At 36.6% G+C, this 27,501-nt stretch overlaps 1 protein-coding gene across 1 annotated transcript in view; it reads right to left on the bottom strand.

Annotated features, from left to right (window-relative positions):
- Positions 1-27,501, bottom strand: part of TPRG1 (tumor protein p63 regulated 1) — a 149,408-nt gene that overhangs the window by 59,970 nt on the left and 61,937 nt on the right. The window contains exon 4 of the mRNA XM_004469612.5: positions 17,321-17,497. Within this exon, the coding sequence (XP_004469669.1) occupies positions 17,321-17,497 (177 nt within the window). The remainder of the gene's footprint in view (positions 1-17,320; positions 17,498-27,501) is intronic.

The following is a 27,501-nucleotide window of genomic DNA, read 5'->3' as shown; positions in this document are numbered from 1 at the left end:
AATTGAAATCATAAAAATAATCTTTCTGATCACAATAGAATGAAGCTAGCAATTAATACAGAAAGAAAACTTGAAAATTGACAAATATGTGAGAACAAACAGCAACTCATAAACAACTAATGGGTTAAAGAAGAAATCACAGAAAATTAGAATATAGTTAGAGACAAATTAAAACAAATACAAACCTACCAAAACCTATGGGATATAATGAAGGCAGTCCTCAGAAGGAAATTTATAGCTATGAATGCCTATATTTAAAAAGAAGATAGATCTTAAATTAACATCCTATTTTTACACCTTGAGGAACTAAAAATTAAGACCAATGTAAATACAAAGTTAGAAGAGAGGAAAAAAATTAAGACTAGAGCAGAGATACATGAAATAAAGAAGAGAAAAACAGTTGAGAGATAAAGCAAAAAATAGTGTTTTGTTAAAAAATCAATAAAATTGGTAAATATTTAGCTAGATTGATAAAGAAAAAAAAGAGAAAAAGTGCAAATGACTAAAGTCAGAAAGTAAATGGTGATACCACTACTGACCTTACAGAAATAGAAAGGATTATAAGAAAATATTATCAATAATTACATGCCAACAAAATAGATAATCTAGAAGAAATGGAAAAATTCCTACAAAATACAATTACCCAAATAGACTCAAGAAGAAATAGAATACATTAGCAAACATTTAATGCAGAGATTGAATTAACAATCTCAAACCTTCCACCAAGGAAAAGTCCAGGACTAGACGGCTTCACTCGTGAATTCAACCAAACATTTAAAGAAGAATTAATGCCAATCATTCTTAAATTATTCCAAAGAATTCAAGAGGAGAGAACACTTCCTAATTATTCTATGATACTAGTATCATCATATCATATCACAAGAAAATAAAATTATAGATTACCCTTATGAATATATATGAAAAATTTCCTTACCAAATACTAACAAATGAATCCAATGGCATATTTTTAAAATTATACGTCATAACCAACTAGAATTTGTCCCAGGAATGCAAGAATGGTCCAGCATACAAAAATCAATCAATGAATTATACTACACAAATAGAATGAAGGGGGAAAAAACACAATTATCTCAGTAGATGCAAAAATAAGGCGTCTGACAAAACATAGCACACTATTTGGATAAAAACACTCAGGAAAGTAGAAATAGAAAGGAATTTTCTCAACTTTGTTTTAGTTTGCTAAAACAAAGACCACAAAATGGGTCAGGTTAAACAATGGAAATTTATCTGCTCAGAGTTTTGAGGCTGCAAAAATGTCCAAATCAAGGCAGCATCATAGCAACGCTTTCTTTGTGAACACTGCTATCCACAGTTGTTGGTTCCTTTGTCATATGACAAGACACATAGCCACATATGCCTGTCTCTCTCTTCTCTTCCAGGATTTATTGATTTCAGCTTCTTGCTTCCATGGCTTTCTCTCTCTGTCTGAATTTCATTCTCTTATAAAGAGTTCCAGGAATAAGATTAACTAACACACATCCCGATTGAGGTGGGTCACACCATAATTGAAGTAGCCTCTTCAAAAGGTCCTATTTAATCCACAGGAATGGATTAAAATTAATGACATGCTTTTTCTGGGGTACATACAGCTTCAAACCACCACAAACATGATAAGGGCCTATTATGAAAAATTATAGCTAACATCATACTCAATGGTGAAAAACTTAAAAGCTTCCTTTCTAAGATCAGGAATGAGACAAGGATGCCAGTTTTCACCACTGCTATTCATTACTATACTTAGAATTTCTTTCCAGAGCAAGTAGGCAAGAAAAAAAAAAGATATACAAATTGGACAGATGACATGATTCCAAACATAAAAACACAAAGGAATCCACAAGAAAATGATCAGCACTAATAAATGAATTCAGCACATTAGCAAGGTACAAAAATCGACATACAAAAAATAATTATGTTCCTAATATATTAGCAATGAACAATCTGAAGAGGAAATTAAGAAGCCAGTTTCATTTACAATAGCATTTAAAGGAATAAAATAACTAGGAATAAGTTTAACTATGGATACAAAAGACTTGTACACAGAAAACTACAAAACATTGCTGAAAGAAATTTAAAAAGACCTAAATAAATTCTTCATGAATTGGAAGAGTTAACATTGTTAATGTCAATACTATCCAAAGGAATATACAGATTCAATGAAATTCCTATTAAAATTCTAGCGGCCATTTTTACAGAAATGGTAAAACTGATCTTCAAATTTATATGGAACTGCAAGGTGCCCCAAATAGTCAAAACAATCATGCAAAAGAACTGGGTTGTTGGACTCACATTTCCTGATTTCAAATAGTATTACAAAGTGACAGTAATCACAACAGTGCAGTACTGGCACAAAGACAGATGAATAGATTCAGGGAACAGAGCTGAAAGTCGTGAAATACACCTACCCATCTATGGCCAATTGATTTTTAGCAAGGATGCTAAGTACATGCAGAAAGAATAGTCTCTTGGAGAAAGAATAGTCTTTTCAACAAATGATGTTAGGAAAACTGATATCCACAGGCAAAAGAATGAAGTTAGACCCCTACCTTATACCATATATATAAAGCAATTATAAAACTCTTAGAATACAACAAAGGGGCAAATCTTCATGACCTGACATTTGTCAATAGATTCTTTTTTTTTTAAAGATTTATTTATTTATGTATTTATGTATGTATTTATTTCCCCTCCCCCCACCCCATTTGTCTGTTCTCTGTGTCTGTTTGCTATGTCTTATTTCTTTGTCCACTTCTGTTGTTGTCAGTGGCATAGGACTCTGTGTCTCTTTTTGTTGCATTATCTTGTTGTGTTAGCTCTCTGTGTGGGTGGCACCCTGCATGGCAGGGCACTCCTTGTGCTCATCAGCACTGCGCATGAGCCAGCTCCACATGGGTCAAGGAGACCCGGGGTTGGAACCGTGAACCTCCCATGTGGTAGACGGATGCCCTAACCACTGGGCCAAGCCCATTTTCCAATAGATTCTTAATTGTGACCCCAAAGGTGCAAGCAACAAAAGATACAATAGATAAATATGATTTCATCAAAATTTAAAATTTTTGTGCACCAAAGGAAATTATCAACAAAGTTTAAAAGTAACCTACAGAATGGGAGAAAACAGTTTCAAACAACATATTGGATACAGGTTTAATGTCCAGAATGAACGTTTACAACTCAAAACCAAAAAGACAACCCAATTTAAAAATAGGTAAAGGACATGAATAGACATTTCTCTAAAGAAGATATAAAAATAGCCAAAAAGCACATGAAAAGATGCTCAACATTATTAGCCACTAAGGAAATGCAAATTAAAACCACAAGGAGATATCATTTCACACCTACAAGGATGGCTATTATTATAAAAATGGAAAATAAGTGTTAGAGAGTATGTGGACAAATTGGAACTCTAGTATACTGTGGGTAGTAATGTAAAATGGCACAGCCACTGTGAAAACAAAATGGCAGTTCCTCAAAAAGTTAAATATAGAATTTTCATTTGACCCAGTAATCCACTTCCAGGCATATACCCAAAGGGAGTGAAAGCAAAGTCACAAACAGATATTTGCACAACAGTATTAATAGCAAGTATTTATACTCAAATGCTGGAAACAACCCAAATTTCTATCAACAAATGAATGGGTAAACAAAATATGGTACATATACACAATGGAATATTATTCAGCCATAAAAACAATGACGTTATGAGAGGTGCTCCAACATGGAAGATCCTTGTAAAGGGGAAGAGAAAGTGTTTGTTTGTAAAATTAAAAGTTTAAAAAGGCTTTTTTTAAAAGCAGTAGATGACATATCTGGGATTGGAAGCACACTCTGTGGAATCTTAAACTATATGAACCTTTCACCACACTAAACTGCCACCCTACCATCTCTTACTTTAGAAGCTGGCAGAACACTTTCTTCTATTTGTTAAATCTATTAGAATTAGGTTTGACTGAATATATTTTAAAAAGCTCATATAACAATGAGCAAACCTGTTCTCGCTTGTAAAGAAGGTCAGAGGTAGCCAGTGCAAGAGTGGAATGGCAGCTCCTCAGACTCATTAAAAAGGAAGCTCCTTCTTGCTCCCCCCTTGCTATTTCTAATATGATGCCTGTATTCATGGTTCAAATGGTGGCTGAAACATTACATCTACTTTACAGCTAGTAGAAGGGAAAAGGAGGAAAGGACAGAGAAAAGCATTTTCTTGCCTTTTAAGAAGTCTTTCAAGAAGGCACTCTCAATACTTCTGCTTAAATTGAATTGGCCAGAATTTATTCCAGTGGACACTTAGCTTTAACTGAGCCTAAGAAAAATAACTTTTTCAGTCAGGTGCATGACTGATTCCCATAATTTAGAGATCTTATTTTTGGGGAAGATGAAACATGTTATTGGGAGAATGGAGAATGTTACTGGGAAACAACATCATGCTATTTGTATATAGCAGACACTTCTCCTACTCTAATGGCTAAGTTCAAGTCTCTACCCCTGGGCTGGGAATAAGAAAATCTGGATTCTGGTCCCAATTCTGCCTTGAATTTGCTTTGTGTTATCAAGAAAGTTGCTTCCTCATTCAGAGCTTCAATTTGCCCCATCAAAGCTTGAGTTAATTTACATTATCATTAAGGTCTTTACCACCTCATGGGTCAATGATTAACCAAGAATTTATAACCTTATTTCCAGTTTTGCCTCCATAGAATGAAAGTTTTTCCCACTGGTTTCATAGATGATCCCACAGTTTAGGGCAGAGACTTTTGAACTCATTTTAACTGTGAACCCCTTCAATGTCTAATAAATGCCAATGCAAACAACTGATAAAAGCAAAAATACGATCATTGTTCCAAAATGGCCATAGCTTATGAATTCCTAAAAATAAAACAGGCTCTCTCTGCCTAGAGGATCCCACACCAAATCTTGGTGTGTATTTCCATCTTTCTCTCCCATTTTTCAGCAAGCTGTTCTTTCCCCCGTTTTCCAATAAATTATTTTTACTAGCCTAAGTAAAAAAAAAAATTTTTAATAAAAAAAATAAAAACAAAGCATATCTCCTCTTCATATGCAGCAGGCCCAAACCAGGCTCCCTCCTTCCTTTGCACATACTCTTCTCTTTGCACAAACATTCTATAACTACCACTGCCATTCCCCTCCTCACCTTATACTCATCCTTCTGAATCCAGCTCCAGAATCCCTACCTCAGGTGCTGTGCCTTCTCTGATCTTCCCCCTCTTATTTAGGTCCAAATACTGTAATAAATACTCTGATACCCTCATGTGGTTGGCTGCCTCTAAGATGCCTTCCAGTCGTGTCTATATCTTAATATTCATACTCTTCCTTGTGTAATCACCTCCCCTTCAGTGTAGGCTGCCTCTAGTGAACAGAAGGTTGGTAGAGGTGATGGGGTGTCACTTGCAAGATTAAATTACAAAAAGACTGTGGCTTCCTCCTGCTCAACCTCTTTTGCCCTCTCCTTTGCCTGCTCTGAAGGAAGCCAGCAGCCATGTTTGAGTAGACGTGTGGAAAGGCCCACATGGCAGGGAACAGCCAGTAAGGGCCTGAGCCTGCCAACAGCAGCGTAAGTGTGTATGAAAGTGAGCCTCCCTGCACCCAGCCTTGAGATGACTGCAGTCTCAGCTGACACCTCGATTCAAGCGTTGTGAGGGACCCTGAACCAGAGAGCCCAGCTATGCCATGTCTGTATTCCTGACCCATAAACTGAGGGACAATAAATATTTATTGTTTTAAGCTACTAGGTTTGGGGGTAATTTGTTATATAGCGATAGATAATTCACACAACTTGCATATTGCTCCTTCAAAACACTTTACTGTTATAGTTTTATATCTGTCAATATGACTATTTGATTTTTGTATATTTCCCCCTTCGACTCTGTGCTTCATTAGGGTAGAATCTGCGGCTTTGTGTGTACAATGGTACTGCAGCACCCAGCACAGCACCTGGCATATGGCAAGTACTCAATAAATGCCAATTGAGTGAACAGTTTATTCCAAACCTCATACCTGAAGTGTATCCTCCACTTGTAGGTGCACAGTTTTCCTTCCATTCTCACTATCCCAAACTAGGTAAATATAATCCAGTCATCACAGCCCAGAGATTCTGGCTCCACCAAGTCTTTTCATACCCATCCCTTCCCTTTCTCACCCACTGGCCCATTTTAGGTCTGGGTAATTTCTCAACTCTACCATCAGGGAATCTCTCACCTACCAGTTCCCTGTCTCCAGTTACTATGCTCTTAAACCTTCTATTCCATTGTTGCCACCCATGTCTTCTTGAAGTAAAATGATGAGCATGTCAAGGTCCTCCACGAAAACCTCAACATCTCCTACTGATGATAATTAAAACACAAACTCTTCATACTATTATCCAAAACCATTCGGGAGCTCCTGCCATACCTCCCCAGCATCTAGGACCAGCTACATGGGGGCACTTGTCTGCTCTAGCCTGGATGCCCTGTTCCCCTCTGTTCAAGTTCTGCTCATTAGACCTGCTCAGATTCTACCTCCTCCATAAGACCCTACCTGATCTCTGTAGAAATCCTCTTTCCCTCTTCCATTTCCCACAGGACTGCTGGCTTTCTACTGGAGCACTCACCAAGGCCTGCTTTGGGTTAAAGCATTAGTGTCTGTGCATCTGTCTTCCTGTGAGACTGAACATTGTGGTGGCAGAGTCATACTTCATCACTCTGCCATGTACAATGAGTAGCACATCGTTGGGGCTCAGGAAAGAATCATCGAAGATAATTGTATTACTAATTGGAAAGAATATAATTTTAGATGAATAATTTTTTTTTTATTTTACTTTCAAAGGCTGTTGGGAGGGCAGATTATTAAATCAGTGGCTTTCTTTGTTTTGGTTTTTTTAAGCAAAAACCACAAACCACCTTTGAAGCCAAGAAAAAGATGTGATTGGAGGGAATTAAATCGGTACCTTTAATTCTCTACTCAGTTTGGAAAAACAACAAAATACCAACCTCCACTGGATAATTTCTTCTTAATTAAAAGTTAGCCAGATTCTTTGGGAGCACTCAGCTTCCTAGTCAGATCAACAAAAAGTAACCCATATACATGCCCCTCTCCTGCCCTCCCACCTCCACTTGTGGAGTTATGCAACCCTCGGGGGTGGCATACACTTCAGCTATTTGCTCTACCCTCACATCATTAGATTGTCTAGACAGGAGACGTTGCTGGAGCAATAGAAAATATTTTATACAGTGTCCCGCAGAACCACACCTAGAATAGTGCTTAGAATGCACTGAGAGACACGAAGCCAGCAGAATCAGTCTGGGCCATGAGGCACTTTCACCCAGAGCAGAGATCCTCTGAAGCTCTCTTCTGAAAAAGAGATGCCAAATTAGAGCTCTGAGGGCACAGAACAGCTCTTGGGCTTTTGGATCTAAGGGAGCAAGGCTGGGGTGATGGAGTAATGCCTGTGAGGCATTCATACCTCTTGCCCTTCGTGTGCTGACACTAAATCATGGGGGTGGGAGTAGAGGGCTGATAGCTCCTACAAACAGGATGAAGAGGTCATGGAAAGCAGTTTCCCAGGTCTGCTCATCCCTTATAATTTGCAGAATGAAAATGTGAGCAACATGGACAGCTAAAGATACGATGCCTACTCCAGTAGGAAAACATCTCATGGCCTGACCTTCTTATTAAAATTGTGTTGGCATATCAGTGTGTGAGCAACAATATTTTCCAGGAGAAATCCTCCTTGGAGACATTTTTCACAGAAGGAATTGATTAGGTAAAATCATTTAGCCCTCCAAGATGAATGATTTTGGAAAATTGCTATACCTGCTAAGTACCACAGGATTAAAGGATTTCAAGCAAAAATACAAAATCTTAGAGATTTTTTTTTTATAAATAAGGAAATAGGTCCAGCAAGGAGATAGTGTGTAAAGTGGATCAGGAACCATGTCCCTGAATTCTAAACCAGTGTCATTCTACCAACCTACCATACCAACTTGCATCCCTCTTCCCACACAGGTTTACTACAAACCACCTTTATTCTCCTTATTATATATATATTATCTCCTTAATTCTCAAGTCAGACCAATGGTATAGATACTCTAATTATCTCCAGGTGAGAAATGAGGAGACGAAGGCACGGATTAAGTAAGTTGCTCGAAGTCACCTCACTGCAGACCTGACTTCAGAGCCTGCCATCTCGGTCCTGAACTAACTACACTCTGCCCCCTTGTTACATAGTTCAGATGGAAACACAGGTAAAGAAATAGGACCCTTTTACTCACAAAGATTACAACACATTTTAGGACTACTAGGAATTAGGTATATGCTAAAGAGGTTTTCAAATCAGAGAAGCTCATGTTTCAGATCCTAAAAACCATTTATTTATATGATTACATACAAGTCTCTTAGCCACTAACAGACAGAGTTTCCTCATTATTTCTTGCAAGCATATTAGAAAAAAAAAACAAAACTGGGAGGGCTAACAAGTCATTTCATAATATGATTTTTTGAACTCTTTAAATGATATTTTACATTATTTTAGTATGTAACAATATACAAAGCACTTTCACAACCATCACTTAAGTCTATAATGACCTTATGATTTTGACCTGGCAAATTCATAATTTATTGACATTTTACAGGTTGGAAATTGAAACCCCAAGAATTAAAGTTTAATTGTTCAAATTCAAATAGTAAGAAAATGATGTAAAGATTAATCATAACTTTAGCCTTATGATTAACTTTGACAGAAGCCTCCCTTCTCCATTTTTCCCAGAGATTAAAGACACAAAAGGATTATGCAAATTAGCTGTTAATTAAAATCTTGGAATGAATCCAATTATAATAGAAATAAGATTTAGGGTTCCCTCTCAGATAAGGAATAGTACAAAAGATACATACTAGCAACTAGTTACCCTGAAGGATAAACTAGGCCTTTTACTATTTCCTGGTTTCCTTTCTGGAAAATGCTCTAATCTAAAGAGAATCTGTTTTCATCTCACAAATAGGAAACCATAGCCTTTCTTTTTCTCTTGCTGTGGCCCTCTCCATTCATTTCACATTCCATTCAAAAAGGCAAATTTTGATTAAAACAACCCTCTTTTATAAGAACTAGTAGGTGGGATATGTTGGCACTTGTTCTGCTAAATTCTGAATTGACAGTCCTCTCTGTGGTTTCTTAAGAGAAGCAGAAGTTATATTAGCAAGAAAGGTTTTCCTCACCTATAAAATCAGAGGAAAGAAAAGGAGAAAAGAGGACAAAAAAAAAAAAAGAAAAGAGCAGGGGAAGGAAAGGAAGGGAAAGGAAGGGAAAGAAAAAGAGAAAAGGGGACGGAAAAGGAAAAGAGAATAAAAGCAAGTGAGAGAAAAAGAAAGAAAAAGATAATTATTATCTATTCAAAGAAAAACGCAGTGTACAAAGATTTCGAAGAACTGAATTTGAGACAATGCTAACTCTAAATAGCTGATGGTACCTGAATCCCTGAACCCCATTTAGTCTCATTTTCCTCCTCACAGAATGGAGTCAGTCAGCCTGATTGTTCTTGGCGGTTGAAGGCCAAATGGCAGAGGGGAGATAAAAGCACTTTGTCAACAGTGCCAGCATTACCACCTCCTGCCAGTGGGTACTAACGTTAACATTGCTTTCTTAGAGAAAGGGAATTCACTCAGACCCGGCCTGGGCTTTCCTCTGGAATCAGCTTGTGAGCTTCAGTAGCTGATTTTCTCTTGCCCCTTTCTCCTATCTCTGCATCTGCTGTTTGACCTCTGAACCTACAATGATGATTGAATGCCTGACCTAGAAAGGCCAATTGAGTTAGAAAGAAAGATAACGATAAAATTCTTCCACTGAGTTTTTGTTAACAAAAGCTTTAATCTAGGAGAAAATTAGAATTTGTTAATAATGCCAGATATTTATGAGGCAAGTTACAAAATTCTTTCAAGTTATCACATTAGAGCTTTACCATAAGCCTGTTAATGAACCAAATAACAATTAATGTCACCTTTTAATAGATGAGGAAAGAAAGTTAACAGTTGTAAAATTGGGACTGGAACCCTGGAAATAATCCAGTGCTCAGATATTGAGGTTTGCTAAAAACCCTTGAGCAGGACTTTAAAACCACCCCATTCATCACATTATGTTCCCACCTTTGGGTGCCTAGAGAAAGCCCTTTAATGTTTAACAGCATACCAGGGGCTGGCACAGCCTTTCTCCTTCTAACTCAAGGGTACAAATCTGGATAAAGTTGCACAGGTTAATGAAGAGGGCTGGAATAGCATCAACTCCCGTTGTAATAAATGGATGCCTCATGAGAAAAAATATTCCATAAAAAAATTAAATTTGTCTGGTAAGCAAAACTTCTAAAACTGATGAAAGTAGGGAGGTGAAGGATGAGAGAAAGTGGGAACAGTATTAAAAATATGCAGATTTCTCATCTCACTGAGTGGAAATTTATTTACATTAAGATAATGTGTCCAGTGCAAGCACTTTATTCAAATGAGTAAGAGAGTAGTAATAATAAAGCAACATTTAAAAATGAATGATAGAGAAATAGGAAAAGAAGACAAAAGAAATGGGTGGTTAATATCAGTGTATTCACATTAGGGAGCCAATTAATAACATTCAAAAAGATAGGATTAAAAATAATACATGATAAATTACATATATGAAAAACCTAATTTAAAATAAAGTTTTTTTTGCCACTAAAAGGATCAATTTATTTTTTAATATTTTATTTTATACTTTATTACTATCTTTTTTAAAGATATATAAATCACACAAGAAGAAACACACTTTAAATACAAAGTCTTTGATAAGTAGAAAAGACAAGAATGAAAAAGATATATCACACATACAAAAAAAGGAAAAGGAAAAGAATGGAGTGGCTTTAATAATATCAAACTTAAAAATAGACTTCAAAACATAGTTTTGGCCAGAGAGATAAAAAGGAACATTTCTTAATGAAAGAAGAGTCAATTAATCAGGAAGACATAAATAATCATAAATATGTAGGAACTGAATAACAGACCCTCAAAATACATGAAACAAAAATTAACAGAATTAAAGAGAGAAATAGAAAATTCCATAACAATAGTATATTTTAATAATCCTCTCTCAGTAAATGACAAAAAACATAGATAAAAATCAGTACATAGTCTAAACAATGGTATCAATTACAAATACAATTTATAAAGGACTACACACAACAATTATTTTCAAATGTACATAGTATATTCATAAAGATAGACCATAGGCTAGTCCATTAAATAAGACTCAAATTTAAGAGGACAAAATCAAAAAGAGTATATTCACTAAATTAGAAATAAGTAATATGAAGAAAACCAAAATATTTAGAAATTACTTAATATATCTTCTAACATACCCGTGGCCAAAGCAGAAATCACAAGAAAAGTAGAAAAATATTTAAGATGGAATAATAATAGTAATACAACATACCAAAATGTGTAGGGTATAGCAGAAGAAGTGCTTAATAGTATACTTATAGCTGTAAATATTCATATTAGAAGATAAAAAAATATGATGAATGACATTGATTTCCATATTAAGAAGTTAAAAAAAAATAAGGCAAAGTAAAACCAAAGTAGAAGGAAGGAAATAAGAAGGAAAAGAGCAAAAATAATATAAGTAGAAATCAGACAAGAAATAGTGAAAATTAGCAAAGCAAAAAAGAATGTCCTACTGAGGAAGTGCTGAGTTCCCATTCTGGGAAACTCTGTTGCATTCCCCAATAGAGAAGCAATAATACCCTGAGTACAAGGGCAAAGACCAGTGAAGAAGGATGGTCCAATGATGGGCCCTTGCTACGGATGACTGTGCTTATGAGCTTATGTGCTTGAAATTTCAACCAGGCCTAGAGTTGCAGGGTGCCTAAGAGTTAATGCCTGAAAGCCTCCATGTTACTCAAATGTGGCCACTCTCTAAGCCAAACTCAGCATGTAAATGCATTACCTTCCCCCCAAGGTGGGACATAACTCTCGGGGATGAGCCTATCTGGTGCTGAGGGATTACTACCAAGCAACGGCTGGTGATGCAATTAGAAAAAGACCTTGAATAAAAGGAGGAAATGATAAAGACAAATGAGCTTATATGACTAAGAGACTTCCAAATGAGTCAGGAGGTCATCAGAGGGGTCACACTTAGGCATGTCTCAGCAGGATCTCAGAGACAACCAAAGTAGATACATCCCCAGGTAGGGGTGCTCTTAAGGGCTACAGGGATACCCAGGTCCTACAGTCAAGACAGATAGCTCTGGAGTTCAGTGCCTTGTGAGTGGGCCCTACTTTGGAATTTGTGCTCCTGAGTGTGATGGAGTGGGTGACCTCTCTATGCATGCCTCTTCTGCTACTTCTACTGAATCTGTGGTTGGCACTGGGGTTGTGTATGCTCAGGAGACTTGAATCTCTGGACTGGCCATGTGCCAGCTGGGTGCTGAGCCTCAGCAGAGTTGCAACGCCTATTCTCCATGTTGTTGGACTTACCCAGGTCAGCTAATAGGGAGGTAAGGATGGTCAACCATCACACTAGGGAACTGAGAGAGTCTACAGCTGCAGCATAGGAGAATTCCATTCATCAATTTTATGGGATCTAAGCCCCCTCTTGATTTAGAGGTAGAGTGAACATCACCTTCCAGGGTCCTCAGGATGGAGGAATGAAATGTAGATTAGAGTGGGAAAGAAGAGTATGTCCTTGGTAAAAAACAACAACAACAACAGCAACAACAACAACAATGAAATTGAGAAACCCTTAGCTACATTCATCAAAAAAAAAAAAAAAAAGAGAGAGAGAGAGACCACAAATCACCAATATTAGAAAAGAAAGATATCACTAAAAATCCTATAGATATTAAAAGGATTAGTAAGAAAATATTATCAACTCAATGTCTACAAATAAGATAACTTAAATGAAATCAACAAATCCCTTAAAAAATACAGTTTACCAAAATTAATACCAAAAGAAACAAAAATATGAATAACCTAATATTTATAAAACAAATAATTTTATTGTCAAAAACTTTCTGACCCAGAAAACTCTAGGCCCAGATGATATTCCTCATAATTTCCAGCAAACATTCAAAGAGATATCACCACACATACACAAAATCTTTTTTTTTTACCTCCCCATTTGTTTATGAAGCCATCATAATTCTAATACCGAATCTTGGCAAAGAAATTACCCAAATAAATGTAAAGAAAAGAATAAAGTAATATCCCTCATGAACATGGACAAACTTAGCAAACTGAATCCAATGTTACACAAAGGGATGATATGCCATGATAAAATGGGTTTATCTTTAGAATGCAAGGTTAATTGGGTATTTGAAAATCCTAGTAAACACAGTTTTTTTTAGTTAGGTAAGCTGAAAGAAAAATAAACATATAAATTCTAAAACAGATTAAGGAAAGAGGAGCAACACTACCAGATAAAACATAATATAAGGTGTTACATACTTTATATGTTATATACATACTACATGATATAATACAAAAACATAACTAATTTAATTAATAATAATTAAAACCAATTTGTATTTGAATAAGCAAATGAATGGAATGGAATGAAGAATTCCAGAAATGGATACAAATATGTGTTATATGATACATGATGTATTTATTACATATTATATTATAATATGTATATTATATGATAATTTTGGCATTTCAATGTTGAATAAATGATGTTGAGACATCTAGCCTGCCATTTTGATTAAAAAATCAAGTTGATTGCAAATCTGACTCCTACTCAAAGGAAATTCAAAATGAGACACAAATTTAACTATTTTTTAAACTAAAATTATAAAAACACTCTAAGAAAACTTGGAAAAGGTATTTTATAATTTCAGTGTGGAGAAAGTCTTCCTAAACAAGACAAACTCAAAGGCCATAAGATACTGGTAAAGCTTACAACCTAAAAACTGAATACAGAAGAAAATAGTATTATAAAGGAAAAAGAGATACGACAAACCTGAAAAAACATTTGAAAAATATATGGCAGCTCTTTGATATATAAACATAAAACTCTTATAAGATAACATAGGAGAAAATGTAGTTAACCTTGGGTTTGACAATGAGTTTTTAGATATAACAACAAAAGCATGCATGACCCATAAAAGAAAATATTGATAAGTTGTACTTCATTAAAATTAAAAACGTCTATTCTGTGAAAGACACTGTTAAGAGAATGAAAATATAAAGCATAGACTGGGAGAAAATATTTGCTAAGTACATATCTAATAAAGGACTTGAATCCAAAATAAACAAAGAACTCTTAAAATCAACAATAAGAAAATGAACAGCCAAATTTTAAAACAGGTTTAAAAAAATGTAATTAAAAAAGGTGAACAGAGACCTCACCAAAGATACACAATTCATAAACATATGAATGATGGTCAATATCATATGTCATTAGGGTATTTCAAATTAAAACGACAATGAGCAACCACTAAATACTATCTGGATGGCTAAAATCCAAAAAAACTGGCAATACCAATTGCTGGCAAGGATATGGAATAACAGAATGTCTCATTAATTGCTGGTTGAAATGCAAAATGCTAAAACCACTTAGGAAGACAGTTTGCAATTTCTTACAAAGCTAAACATAGTGTTACCATATGATCCAGCAATCAAACTCCTAGATATTTACCCAAATGAGTTGAAAATTTATGTCCATAAAAATACCTGCACATGAATGTTTATAGCAACTTTATTCATAATTGCTGAAAACTGGAAGCAATCAAGACACCCTTCAAATGGTAAATGGATAAATAATCTGTGGTATATCCATACAATGGAATATAATCCAGCAATAAAAGGAAATGAGTTATCAAACCATGAAAAGACATGGAAGAATCCAAAGTGCAAAATACTTAGTAAAAGAAATGAATCTGAAAAGGCTTCATACTATATGAGTCCATCTGTATGATATTCTGGAAAAAGCAAAACTTTAGATCAGTGATAGACATTTGAGGGGAGGAAGGAAGAAATGAATAGGTAGAGCACAGGGCATTTGCAGTGCAGTGAAACTATTCTAAATGGTAATGTAATCATGAATACATAGCATTACGCATTTGTCAAAACCCATAGAACTGTACAATGCAAAGAATGAACATTAACGTAAACTATGGACTTCAGTTAAAAATACGTACCAATTTAAGTTGACCAGTTTTAACAAAAGTACTACATAAATGTAAGGTGTTAGCAATAAAGTAAATTGTACAGAGGGTAGAAAGGGTATATTAGAACCCTGTACTAACTGCTTCATTTTCTGTAACTTAAAACTGCTCTAAAAATAAATTTATTAATTAAAAAATTTAAACAGTAGAAAATAGCAATATAAAGTCAAGAGAGATATGACAAATTGGGAAATAAATATTCACAACATATATGGCAGTTCACTGATATTAAAAGAGCTCTTGCAAATCAATGAGGAAAATGTCCATGTCGTAATAGATAAGAAATGGATTATGGTCATAAGAACTTCATAGAAAAAAAATAAAATAAAACTGGCTAACTTAAGAAAAACTTACTCAACTTTCTTCAAATTATCATAATCAAATTAAACAAAGATGAGATACTTATCTTAGCAAGTATCTTATCTGGCAAAGTAAATATGTCTCAAATGCACAATGTGGTGATAGTGCTTGGTAAAGAATATTCTTTTTGGTGGGAACATAAATTGTTATCACTTGTTTGGAAGGCAATTTGGCAATATCTGTTAATATAAAATATATGACTTTACCCAATAATTCTGCTTACAGAAATTTACATTACAGATTCATTTATACAGTTTTCTTTATTTTTAAAGAAGTTTTAGGTTATATAAATCTAACATATTTTAAAGTTTATAGGCAATGAAATTTACAACAGCATTGTTTGTAGTAACAAAGGTCTGCATAAAAATAAATATCCATCTATGAGGGATTGAATAAATAGATTGTGGATTAAATGGAATATTCTGAACTGTTAAGAAGACTCATATTGGTCTTCTGATGCTAATATGAGAAAGTGTCCAGAACATATCATTGGCTAAAATAGCATGAGGTAGGAGAAATTATGACATGCACTTCCACTAAGTAAAATGTGATAAATATGTGTATACATATATATTTATATACCTGTATATACATAAAGGTATGCACAGAGCTATTTTTACTACTGTATGTTTACAGAAAATTTTGGAACAAAAACAAACAAAAAATAGGTGACTATCACCTGTATAGAGAATGTGGATAATTGAGGGTATGGGATGGGAGAAACATTTCCTGAAAGTAAAAATTCTTTTGTGTTGTTTAAATATATTTTAAAATGTGCATACATTATTTAGAAATCTATCAGTTCAAGAACTTAATGAACTGAGGTCAATCAATCACGTCTTGCATCCATAAAAAGAGTAAATTAAAAAAAAAGTTCTTTGATGTATGTTTTATGTAAGGAAAACCAATCATTTGATAAAGCTATGCTCTTTTTCTGTATTTTAGAAAGTTTTCTCAGTTCTTACTATGTGGTAGCCCCAATGTCTGATACTTAAAGGACAATAGAAATGGTACCTATACTCAAGGAGCTCACATTTCATCGGGTGGAGCTCACACGCACAGGCTCAGAGGAATATTACTGTCCTGGATGAGGTCTAAATATTTAGGAGAACCAGTTTCTCCCAAGTTCAATAGCAAGAACTTTACACTCAATTCAGCGACCCTGCTCTACAGGCTTTACATATCTCATTGTGACTCTCAAAGTCTCTGTCAGCTGATGTCTCCCCATTGATCTTCCAGGGAAGATACCAAATAGATTTCTTTCTTTTAACAAGTGTTAATTAACCATCTTAGTATTGTCCATTGACCTTCAAAGAATAATTTCAATTTCCTAACACATTACACTTTCTCCCACTCCCACCCCCTTGGTTGTGCTGTACCTTCCACCTGGAATGGTTTTCAACTCTGGTCTCCTTCTTTGTCTGCTAACCCCTACTCAACCTCAAATATTGTCTCAGGTACATCTCCTCCAGGACATCTTCTCAGATTCTCTACCACATCAATTAGGTTGAGAATCTTGCTCCATATTCCCACAGCTGTTCCCACCTTGCAAATAACTACTTACTTGTCAAACTCAGGTACAAATTTACTTACAATTGTATCCCTGGTGCCTGAAATAGAATAGGAACTTAATGGCTGTTCGATTAATTCAGCTGTGGAACTTCGCTCTTCCCCTGGGTTCTCCCAGCTTATGGTACAGAACTGAGCTTGAAATTGTTTTCCTGAATGCCCTGCTCTCACCACAACCCTTCCCCAAGTATATAAGATATCATACTCACTTATCCAGTGACATCCCAGGGAAGGCAAACTTGCCCAGGCAGATGCGAACAACAGTGCTCAGAGGGATTCGCTGCAGCTGCACACAACTGAGCATGATGAAGTCATATTTGCAAATCAAGAGAGTCTTCTCTGTGACCAGCACAAGCCTCTCTTTCTCATTGTTCCAGTGATCTATCCTGTAGGAATAATCACAGAGAAGAAAAGTTGAAGGATGGTGCAGGCTTCCCAAGTTATGGATAATAGCATACACTGAAGCCTCTCTCCTAACACAGAAGAGGGTAAAGCTTGATCACCTCAGAAAAAGGGGGGGATCAGAAATCCCTAACACCACTTTCTCTCAGTCAGGCTCCATGACAAAGCAGGGAGGGAAAATGGAAGATCATGTGAAAAACTTGATGGTCATAGGCCTCAAAGGGGATTACCCACTATCTGGAATCTGTTGTTTCATGTGCCTCCATACTTTCCCAGTTCTCTAGGAGACATTCATGGAGCCCATCTTCCTCTAAAGACAAGAAAACATCGTTTTTTTCCTAATCCCTTTTTACTCAGTCTGTATACACAATTTACAGGATGTGCTAGCTTATGCTAATCTCCAAAAGCCACATTGCTGCCTGAAGATAAAATGGGGACCTAGACAACGGCCTCCTAAACTGTCATTCTTTGAGCTCCTCCAACCATATCCTTGTGGAAAAAATACAGTGGAGCAGGCAAAGTGGGATTCCTATGAGCCAAGCACAGAGAATTCACTAGCTAAGTGTTTACTGAGTTGATGTGCTCCAGAATTGAGAAACTTTCAGGGCACTCATAGAAAATTCTGACCGAAAATGAAGAATGTCTCCAGCAGCAAGAACAAGAAAGAATCAAAACAATCGCTCTCACTAAAAGGAAGTGATCATACTTTGCAATTCCCCTCACCCATAGCATTTTTGCCACCTATTTACTACAGCCTACAGGATATAGCATTTATCAACTTAAACACAATTGTTTCAGCAAGTATTTTGCCTTCCCTAAAAAACTGAAAAGGATGATTTGTGATTGATTCATACCTGAATCTTTAGTACCCAAAAGTAATCTAATGTATAGACAATATGGGTACCCCGCTCCCATCTATTCTCTACATCATAATCACAGTGCTATTCTTAACATATAAACTGAATCATAGCACTGCCCTGTTCATTTAATTAAATAGCATCCCACTGATCTGAGGATGGAATCCAAAGTCCCAGAAATAGCCTACAGAGCCCTGGATAGTCTAGTCTCTGCCCACCTTCCCAGGTTCATCTCACAGCTGGCCAAGAATGCTCATTGTTCAAGTCAAGATTTAAATGCCTCTCGTTCAAAGGGGATTTCTTAAGCTCATATATGAACTTGGCCTCTTATTATGCACTCTCAGAGCATCCTGATCTTTCCTCCTTCAAGACATTTATCGGCATTTATTAAAAGGAATGACAATGAACATATTTAGTTTTAGGTTATACATAGGCACAACCAATCTGGATGTGCACAGCAGTATGAAATGAACACACATGCAGTGGCTAGGCACACATACACACACTTACACAGAGGTTTGATATAAATATAAAGCTTTATATCAAACCTCTGTGTAAGTGAGTGCATGTGTATATGAATTTCATGAGGGCAGAAATCATGTCCATTGGGCTACTCACTCTATCCATCCAGTTCCTGGAAAATAGTTGCACCAAAAGAAGTATTTGTTGAGTGAATAAATAAATGCCTATCCTGATTATTTGGAGGCCTTTGAGCCAAGCACAGATAAGTAAGGTGAGGTGATATGTAGAAACTTCTAGCGCTATCATTTACTAACTGTAATATTGGACTAGTCTTTTAACCAATCTGTAGCTCAGTTCCTTGTTTGTGAAATGGAGACAATACTAATACTCACAGGTATGAGAAGAGGACTAAGAGAAATAATTCACAGTCAGTTCTCTGTACATAAACTGTTATTATTACTGGTGGGAACCTAAATTAGTAAGTGACTTTGGGAAACTCAAATACATACCACTTATCAGCATAGTCTAACAAGAGATAGGCAAGATGAAGTTAGGAGTTGAATCAGTGGGAGGAGGAAGAGGTGGAGAAGCAAAGGAGAATGGGAAGTGGACTTAGCCCAGTGGTTAGGGCATCCGTCTACCAGAAGGGAGGTCTGCAGTTCAAACCCCAGGCCTCCTTGACCCATGTGGAGCTGGCCCACAAGCACGCGAAACAAAGTACAGCCTGTCCAAGAATGGTGCCGCACACCCAGAGAGTTGACGCAGCAAGATGATGCAACAAAAAGAAACACAGATTCCCATGCTGCTGACAACAGCAGAAGCAGACAAAAACAAGAACAAACAGCAAATGGACAGAGAACAGACAACTGGGGGGGAGGGGAAAGGGAGAGAAATAAATAAAATAAAATCTTTAAAAAAAAAAAGAAGCAGCAGAAGATGGAGGAAAAGTAGGATGAGATCATTGATTGAGATTCTATCATATGCCAGCCATTATGTAGTTTTAAGAATTATCGCTAAACCTCAACACAACCCTGTAAAGTGGGTTACATCCAAAGTCACTCAGCTACACTATGACTGTAGTTAGTGGTATAGAAGGGAACAGAATGGAGTCAGCAATCTGCTTTAAACCTTGGTTCTGTTTTTTCCGTCCACTCTAACACACTGCTACACTAAACCCCTACTATGCTGAGAGAAAGAGAGAAAATTCTTGAGGGTCTGTTTAACACTCTCAGTCTTAATTAGAAAGAGACTAGGTCTCTGAAATGTCTTATCAGATACATAAAGATCTCTAAATAGATTGCATCTACTTAGCAGCAAGTTAGAAGCTGCTGCCTAATAAAACAGACTTGTTTTTCAGTCTGAAAGAACCACAGCTTTCTGTTGAATGTTTTTACTGAAAATTTCAGCACTCCATAATGAGATTTATTTTAAAAGGTAAAGAATTTTGGAATAAGTGAATTCCTTTTAGGAACACAGAGTGCTCTGCTGTGACACAAGACTCTACTTAATTTACATGTCAGGAATGTCTGAATTCAAATAAATACACAGGATTATAAATAGTATGGGGCCACCATCTCTAGCTCCTGGGTGGTATATTTATTTATTTAGAATTCAATCACACCTTTTTTTCCAAAGAGCTCATGAAAAAGACATTGCCTTGTACAGTGCGAATATTAATACTGTTGAGGTTTGGGTAGAGACAATAACAACAGCAAATAAAGAAGAAATAATAATAATATATTGTGATTTTATAGTTTGTGTAGGTTTACAAAGCCCTCCAAACATCAATGTTCTTATTTAATCCTCACAATAACCCTTTGGACAAGATGTTATTACCCTCGTTTTAAAGACAAGGAAACTAAAGTCCAGAGAACCTTTAAATTACTTGCCCAAATTTTAAACCTAATAAGAAGTAGTGCAGAGATTTGAAGCAGATATTGAGACACCAAATCCAGGTACAATGCTTGGTTTCCCCACCCTACTACTCACCTCCAAATAGAGAGCTTTAAGTATGGTGCGTGGTGAAATTCACCTATGGAGCCAGCTGATGTGAGGATGATGCATACCATTCCTGGAATTGTCCCTTCTAACAAACCTGTTAAACTTCTTCCCCAAAACAACACTCATGATCATCCCTTCCAAACCTTGTCCTCTTCCAGTGTTCCCTTTCTGGGAAAGAACCCATCCCCCATCAAGCAGCTATGTAAGCTTGAGTCTTAGGAGTCATCCTGAACTCATCCCTGGTGTCTCACTTCATAAACCTGAGCCTTAAACATTTTACTCCCAAAATATACCTTAAAAACACACACACACTTTTCTCTTCCTCTCAACTTTTCACCATCCTAAACCAGTCTTCCATCTCTTCCTACCTGGACTACTGCAATCACCCTCTCAGAGGTCACTAAGGGCTACCTAGACCTGGCTTACCCACATCAACTAGTGCTCCCTTCTAACCTTTTCACCATATTACAGTGAGGGAGTCTTTTACACAGGCAAATGTGATTTTTATCTCCCCAACCTGGCTTAAAACACTTCAGCTGTTCCCAGTGGATCTTATGAACATAATAAAAATTCTTTACCTGGTCTAAGAGGCTTCTACTTCTTCAACCTCCGCTCAGTTAATGTTTTCGTCACTCCTCCCCAGTCTTCTTTCAGTTTCACCATGCACCCTTCTATTTCAGAGCCTTTGCATATGCTATTCCCTCTACTGGCAACATTCTTCCTGATTTTCGTCACCTAGTTAAGTCCTATAGAGTTGAGTTCAATCACCCCTTACTTCAGGAAGCATTCCCAGATATCTGTAACTCCTTTTCTTTCTCATATACACCTTTATAGCACCAAGCATTTCTCCTTCATAGGTCTAATCACAAATGCAATTTTACTGTAATTTGTATGATTTCCTAAGTAATGTCTGTCTCCTTTCCTATACTGTATGCTCTATGAAAATAATCAGTTCTCACCTAGCATTATGTCTCCAAGATTGTAGGTCTTCAAAAGCATTTCTGGAGTGAATTAGTAAGTAAGGTGAATAATCTTTGTGCTTCCTACCTATATGGCTTGGCTCATATGGCCTGGCAAATCCTGTACTCCTTAGGTTTATGCATTTATATACTGTCCCATCAAAGAGCACATTTAAATAAAATTAAACAGTAATATTGGGGAATTGCTCATGTCATAAGTATAAATTAGGAAAAAGAGAATAAAAAGTGCTACCCTCAGTATGCTTCCAATTTTGTAACAACACAAAGCCACAAACACAGAGATCACACTGTTCACAATGATTATTTCTGACTGGTGGGATTTCAAATGACTTTTATTTCTTTTCATGCTTTTACTTGCCAGAGTTCTTACTTAATTTTATGATGAACATTTTCTACGTTTATGATAAAAGAGATAGTTTTAAAGTTAAACAGTTCTCACCCATTGTTTTAGTTTCCTTGTTAAAGAAAATAACACACCATTAGTTGACTTAAACAATGGGAATTTATTGGCTCACAGTTTTGAGGCTAAAAGTTCAAAATTAAGGCATCATCAAGGCGATGCTTTCTTCCTGGAGCCTGGTGTTTGAGGCTGGCTGCTGGTGATCCTTGGTCCTTGGTTTCTCTGTCTGTCACATGGCAATGCATATGGTGACCTTTCCGGGCCTCTCCCTTCTCTTCCGGATTCCACTGACTTTCAGCTTCTAGCTGTTCCTTCTGACTTTTGTATTTGACTTCCACTCTGCTTACAAAGGACTCCAGTAATCCACATTAAAGCCAACCTGATTCATTTCTGCTACACCTTAACAGAAGTAAGATCTTGAAGAGATCTTATTTACAATGGGTTCACACCCACAGGAATGGATTAAGTTTAAGAATATGTTTTTCTGGAATACATAGCTCCACAGCCACCCTTCCAATTCCCAGCTTGACTGCTAGCTGGTTCATGGAGCCTTACCATCAGGGCCCTTGCACCCTAGTGGATGTCATCTTTCTTCCCTTGTACACATACAAATCTTTGTGGCTCAGTTGTAGCCCTAGCCATAATCTTCTCTACATTACAGTGATGTCTGTACTTGTCCCCACACTAAATGGGGCCCTTCTAGAGCAGATTCCTGCCTTAGTCATATCTGGGTCCTTCAATCTGCACAACACATTACTGAAGAAAGTGCAGGATCTCAGCAAATGAGCCAGAATGACTCAGAGTGAGTGCCAGCCTCCCCTGGCAGAGAATTCATCATATCTCCTCTCTTGCCTCTGTTCCTCACCATCAGTATCAGCGTCCTGCATATGTGGAAAGAAATCTAGACCTCCCAAAGAAAGAGGGAACCTGGCAGCTGACATGAGAGCTAGTTTCCCGGGCTGATAAAAATTTCACCAGCAGAGGGCAACAGCGAACTAGCAATGCAAGACAAGACCCAGGAGTATGAGTTTCCTGGACCCCCATCGAGTTGCTCAAATCATCCCAGATGCCTTCTCAGTGGCCGCAGCCCCACACCCAGCAATACTTTGAGGTCAAATTGATTTGTAGTTTGGATACTATTTCCCTCTATTAATGAATTTATTCTAATATTACTTCTAATATAACTAATTTTATGTAAACACACACACAAACACCACTGGCATGTTTCCTGATACTGAATAGAGTAACTATACTTCATTTACAACTGATCTTCCTGTGCCCTTCAAATCTCTTAACTGGCATTGTCCAACCCCACCCCTTAAAGGGGAAGACAGAATCTTGGCTAGTCAGGAATCTGCGACCCAGGAGAAAAACACTGAATCATTCACACCACACACATTCCCTAAGTACCCACTGGGTTCCAGGCCCTGAAGAGAATCCAATTTGGGTTTGCTCTTCAAACACAAACAGATGAAAAATGCATGGCACAGAAGCAAAGTAATTTCCCTCCCCTGAGTTAAGTGGAGGCTTTAGCTAAATAACCCACATGAAATTCTTTTAATCATTTGGTTACTCTTGTCCTGGACCTCTCAATTTGTTTAAAATTGGGGAACCTCAAAGCAGACACTGTATTCTAATAAAAACCCGATTCCACAAACCTCCCCTATTCCCAGGTCTCCTGAATTGGCTTCCTACAATTCATTTTTTTCCTCTCTCTACCCTATGTGGTCAATTATATACCAGGCACTGTATTGGTTACAGGGGATACAAAGAAAATAATACTGCTCTTAAGAAATACACAATTTCCTAGTATAGAAAGTGAAATCATATACGGAAGGACTAACATGGTAGCCAAACATGTGATGAGACTTGAGAATGATAACGCAAGCTCACACTAGCAGAACTCAGGTCCCTTCATCCCAGTCCATTGCCCACCAGAAAATGGAAAAGGAAACCCTGGTATTTATTTGATGCCCTTGAAAAAGGTTCTTTTATCAACATTTTATTTTCTGCAATTTGGTGAGGATCTCAGGGTTGGAGAAGCCCAAATTGCAAAGTGCAGACAATTCTTTGAAACATAAACAAAATGTCCGGAGTATTCATTTATTTCTTCAATACTTCTTTAACATAAGCATAACTGTAGAGCAGATAGAGTGCTCCCATATAGAAAGAAAGACCTGGAAACATCCATTCATGTATCCCCCAAAGATTACCTTTCTCCTAAGTAAAGGAAGTCCTACCTTTGGTTTGCTATTTTTCTAATTTGATGTAAAAATAAAATAAAAATTTTCCCTCAAAAAACAATGCAGGTGGTAAGTTTTAAAAAATATAATAAAAACTATAAAGAATTAGTATTAGTGGAATAATATATATATACATATGAAATATGTATGGGGAATATATATATAGGAAAGGATACATATATGTGTATATATACACATATTTATTAGAGTATGATTTATATTTGTTTGTAGGTATATATATATATATATATATATAAAGGTCTGAAGCTTCTGAGATCCATATACACACTTGAATAATACTTCCGTGTATTTTTTTAGAGAGTAACAGGATCTTCCATTTTTGGGGTTCTCCTCTGGGTCAGATATTATGCCAGATGCTGTATATACATTACCTCTTTTAAATCTTTACCAAATAATTCTGATAAATGCAGATGAGGAAATGAAGTTCAGAGAAGTTAACTTGTTCTAAGTAACATAGCTGGGATTTATCCAAAATATATTTGACTTTAAGCCCTTGAGCTTTCTACTTTACCAAAACACCATCCATTAGGAGGGTAATAAAATCTCTCCATTTAATCAATAAACATTACTGAGTGCCTATACTATGTTCTAGACATTATATAGGTGCTGGGACTACAAAATCCTTTGTGGTGGTCCTTCTTCTTAAGGACCTTATCATCTAATGAGGTATAAAAATAAGTCAAATATCAGGGTATAGAGTGATAAACAATTAGATGGAAATTTGTACACATTGCTATGGAAATCTGGGTTAATACCTAACATGCACTTAGTACTTACTTTGTACGAATTCAACTCTAAGTGTGTCATATGAATTACTTCATTTAGGTACCACAGCAACCTTATGAGGAACATAGTGTCATTAGCCCCATTTTACAGATGAGGAACTAAAGCACGTAGAGACTAAGTAACTTTCCCAAAGTCGCCTAGCCAGAAGTTATGGAACTGGCATCCAAACTGAGGGAGTGGCCTCTAGAGTCTATGCTCTTAATTAATCACTTTGTTGTACCACAGAGCATTTAAAGACACCTAGGAATTCAGGCAAGGCTCTGTGAAGAGTAATGCTTGAAGAGGGTTTTAAAGGATGAGCAGGAGACAGCTTGAGGCAGAAGCAGAGAAATTAATTCTAGATAGAGGGAACAACATGTGCAAGCATAGAAACATGTGCCAACATGAGCAAGATGACCTGTTATATGAAATATAAGTATTTTAATCATCAGTATATAAAAATCATAGAGGTGGAATTACCATTACCTTAGAAAAACAGGGTTTCATCCACAGTGATTCTGATTCAAGAGAGTAAAGATAGGACCCTAGGCAACTATCTCCTTTTGAAAGCTCCCCAGATGCAGAATCAAAGTTTAGAAAGACCAAGGCATTTTCAGGAGGTGATCTAGGAATTTTAGTCATACCTAGGAGTTTTCAACCACCCAGGTAGGCCCTCTTTGAGCCTAGACCTCCCCTGAAGAAATTTTAGGGAGCACTAGAAGACTTTTGGATTTACCTAAGCATCTGGATTGGAATGTTTTGGAATATTTTTAAGGAGTGCTTGCCCAACCTAAAGAATTAAACCTAACCATTCTCATTTTATCTAAAGTGCTTCAAACTCAAGGAATGAACCTATTCTCCTGCTTATTACTGCCTCAGGCAGGATAACTAAGACTAGAGAGCATCATTATGCTATGTCAGAGTCCCAACCTAGCCTGGCACAGAAAAACAGCTTTGTGAGTTAATTTTATGTGAGGACAAACTGCTTTGACAAGCAGAATGGTCAAGACTCTTAAAAGCTTGTATTATAACCACAAATGGGTCACTATATCTATCTTAACATTTCAAATGCTAGATTCCTGAAGTGTGTGGGTTTTCCAGCACACAGGCATAAGTTGGAAAGGCAGTTCTGCCATTTACCTGCTGCAAAACCTTACACAAGTTACTTATTGTTTCAATGGTTTAGTTTCCACACCTTTAAAATGAGCATAATAAAAGTATATACCTCATCCCTTATGAGGATGAGCAATACCACATGTACAGCACTTGGTACAATACAAAGCACACATAAAATTCTCAACTATTGCTAGTTATTAAGGTGATGAAGAAGATGATGATGATGATAATGAAGATTCCTCTAAGTCCTTTTAAACACATTTGCAGAATTTATTGAATTAACAAATAATTAATGAATGGGTGATTAAGAAAATCCTCTTACTGTGAACTCAAATCTACTGTTGTTGAGTATACAATATATTTCTTGTTAATTTCTTAAAAAAACAAAATTAGAGCAGTCATCAATTCCATATATATATATAGTCTATTCCTGTATCATACTGATACAGCTGGACGCATTTTCATTATACTGAAGGGGATATTTGAGTTATTATACTTTCACTTAAAATATAGATCATGCATTATTATATGTGAAATTCCCTTTACAGATGGATGCTGCTGACCTTGGAAGATGTTTTAGTTTTCTTGACTGCTGAAGCAAATACCATGTAATGGGTTGGTTTAAACAACAGGAATTTATTGGCTCATGATTTTGAGGCTAGGAGAAGTCCAAAATCAAGGTGTCATCAAGGCAGCACTTTTCTCCCAGAAGACTGTGGCATTCTGGGACTGACTGTGGGCAATCCTTGGTCCTTGGCTTTTCTGTCACATGGCAGTACATGGGGCAGCCTCTCCTGGCTTCTTGGTTCTGTTGACTTCCAGTTTCAGGCTGCTACCCGGGGCTTTTTCTCTCTCTGTGACCTTCACTGTAAGGCCTTTGATAATAGGATTAAGGCCCATCCTGTTCCAGCTGGGCCACGCCTTCACTGAAGTAACCACATCAAAAAGACCTATTTACAAGAGTCCATACCACAGGAAAGGATTGTGTCTAAGAACATGTTTTTTGTTGGGTACATACAGCTCCAAACCACCACTGAAAATCAAGACCAGGAAAAACAGAAAGAAAGTCCCAAGAAAAGAATCATGAAAGTGTCAGTTGGAAATGTCATGCTGCACTCATTTAGATACCCTCTTGCTAGAGAA

Source organism: Dasypus novemcinctus, chromosome 4, assembly GCF_030445035.2.
Source record: "Dasypus novemcinctus isolate mDasNov1 chromosome 4, mDasNov1.1.hap2, whole genome shotgun sequence".
Lineage (NCBI taxonomy): Eukaryota > Metazoa > Chordata > Mammalia > Cingulata > Dasypodidae > Dasypus > Dasypus novemcinctus.
This window is presented reverse-complemented; position numbering and strand designations above follow the sequence as displayed.